The 2,837-nt window shown below is 39.8% G+C and overlaps 1 protein-coding gene across 1 annotated transcript in view; it reads left to right on the plus strand.

Annotated features, from left to right (window-relative positions):
• Positions 1 to 370: 370 nt before the first annotated feature.
• The window catches only part of ramp1 (receptor activity modifying protein 1), a 51,879-nt gene continuing 49,412 nt past the window's right edge, over positions 371 to 2,837 (plus strand). Inside the window, exon 1 of the mRNA XM_084084749.1 lies at positions 371 to 811. Coding sequence (XP_083940875.1) covers positions 766 to 811 — 46 coding nt within the window. The 5' untranslated portion in view covers positions 371 to 765. The remainder of the gene's footprint in view (positions 812 to 2,837) is intronic.

Genomic DNA, 2,837 nt, shown 5'->3' on the forward strand with positions numbered 1-2,837 from the left:
GGCTATTTTCACTACTTCTTAAACTTTTGTTTTCTAATTTCTGGAATTTCTTTGATTTTATTTGTATTTATTCATGAAATTATTTTGAAAAATCATTGAATTAGTTCCTATTCATAAAAAAAAATGTTTTTTTTTTTTTTTTTTTTTGAAAATGTTTTGAAATAATAATTAAAAACAAAATGTAGGAAAAATAAAGGGATATTCACTCGCGACCCAAGCATGGGTCCCGACCCACCGTTTGGGAACCGCAGTGCTCTATCTATCCCACCCACTAGCCTACTGTCCCAGACACTGCCAGGTCCCGACGGGCTCGTGTTAAAGTATAGTGTTCACGACCGATCCTCCTGCAGCCAGTCTATCAGCTGTCTCTGAGCCGCGGCTGGTGCGTCCCGACCCCCGCATGGTGTGCAGTCAGTCACACAGTGGAGTTTGGAAGTCCTGCCTGGGAGCCGCAAATGTCGTTTAAATACCGGATCTATTCGGACTCATTCAGATCCAAGAGTTTGAAGTATCGTTGACAAGAGATCGCTGAATGAGGGACTATAAAAGCGACGAGGACCTTTCTTCTTGTGCCAGTCTGTCTTCCCCGCGCAATTTGCGCAAGATAGTGACACTGGTGCCAAATTGACCACCCCACAGCCATAGACCACAGTTGGCTACCATGTGAAAATACAGTAAGCTACTATACTTCTGCTCCTGTCAGTTGGCTTGTTTTGTTTTGTTTAAAACTTCAAGTCATCAATGGATCATTAAGTCCATGAGAGGATGGAACCACAGAGCGACAAACATGTTCTCCTCTGGATACTTGTAGGTGAGTTTATATGACACTCATTATTATATTACCACTATGAAGCCATGCTGCACGATAGGCTACTCTCTACACGTTGGTTTTGTAGCCTATGTTGGAATTCTGTTTTCAACCCATGAATATAGTGGTGGTCTACCCAGGGATACAGGATACGGGACATATGGGCACCTCGATGTAAAATGGCTTGTCCAAAATGTTGGGGAAAAAAAACAAGTAATGTAAAGTATACATGATGCATCGTACATCATTATCTATATATTTTGTGCAGGGACCCCAATTCAATATTTGTGGTCATAAACCCATTGTATCTTCCAGTGACTGCGTTTTGATAACTTTTTGCATATTTTTACATTTATTGGCATTTTTTTATGAATGAAAAAAAAAAGTCTCTTAAAAAGTGCCTGAGGTGCACACAAAACACAGACATTAAAATTGCCCCAGAAGTATTTTAAAGTGAAATACCCCTTTAAAACAGCACTTCATATATAAGCTCTCAGTGCCTGTCTGCACTGGTGCACGTCTCATACCTTTAGTCAGAATGGTTTGGCTACAACTTTACAGTAAAAGTTGATTGCAACATGATGCAAAAACATATCAACTGCTAACAGAAGGACAATACTAAATAATTTGAAAAAACGAACAAACAAATAACAAGTATCATTTGAGAGTTAACATAGGATTACTGTCATAGATTTATTTTTTGTATTTATGTTTTGTCTTCAAGCCCATAGAGGCATGAGAACAGAACAGGTGTGTTCAAATTAAACGAAACAGTACTTTAATGCTGGTGCATAGTACAATACTGAGTGTTAATTTAACTCAGAGAGTGTACAATTGGAACCAAATGGAGGTTACATGCTATGGCATTATCTCCCCAAGGATTTAGAGTATCAAATTGAATTATCGTGTATTTGCAAGTGAACTAGAGTCTAGCATATAGACTAATTAATTATTGCCCATTATAGTTGGGGCATGAATAGATTGGAATGCCGTCCAGAATATTAAATGAACATTGGCAGAATGTTAAAGCGTATAGGAACACAATGAAGGTTAACCTCTCTGGCCCCATGTGTCAGTCATTCAATTTGCTTCATTATTTATCACCACTAATACAAAAGGCATGAACTGATCAGACGTTGTGCTGTATTCATTTCGTGGATCTAATCTGACCGTTCTTTCCAGCTAGCACTCATGCAGGAACTCCTGTTGTAATACTAGACATTTTTATTGAAACTGACTCCTTAAGAGACAAACACACCTTCAAGAGTGTACATGTCTTGTACAGTAGTTGGTTAGAAGTACGTTAACCACTTACAAGCTGTCGTCCCTGTTTTCTGCTCTTTAGGCGAACTTTGACATTTATTTTCAAAGTATTTGGAAAATAGCACATCTACAAGCTCGCAACACATCGCTATGTGACACGTTGCGTTGTCTATTTTCACTATTCATCGTATTATAAGTGTTTGTGGTTAACATTGAGACGGGCGGCCGTAGCTGAGTGGCCAGAGAGGCTCTCTGGTAACCACCAGATCACCTCCTGGTTCACCCACATCGAGGTGTCGAAGTGTCCCCCCGTCCCCGAGCGCTCATTATTGCCATCTGAGCAGCCATCGGTTGGTGGAAGCTTAGACAGAGTTTCCCTGGGGAAATGGTTACCCTCCCCATCATCACACTGTTATACCACGATGCATTCTGACAGAGGGTGTTTGGCCGTGTTTTCATAATATAACTATCTTCTATGGCCTTTCTTCATTGTTTCCTGTTACAAAGACCCCATGTGGGTGTTCTATATACAGAAAAAGAAAATGACTCATCACAGCACCAGCAGGTTTGTCTCATTACTATTTCACCACCCTCTCTCTCTCCTGCATTAGAATTTTTAAAACTTTTTCACAGGGAACCACATTTTCTTTTTTTGTCACATTTGCACACAATTGAAATGTGTCCTTTGCACTTTACCCTATGATAAATAAGTAATAAATCCTATAGCTACTAGGAGCAGTGAGCAGGCATTAGTGTAGCGCTCAGG

Source organism: Gymnoscopelus microlampas (genome assembly GCF_963454915.1).
Source record: "Gymnoscopelus microlampas genome assembly, chromosome: 17".
NCBI lineage: Eukaryota > Metazoa > Chordata > Actinopteri > Myctophiformes > Myctophidae > Gymnoscopelus > Gymnoscopelus microlampas.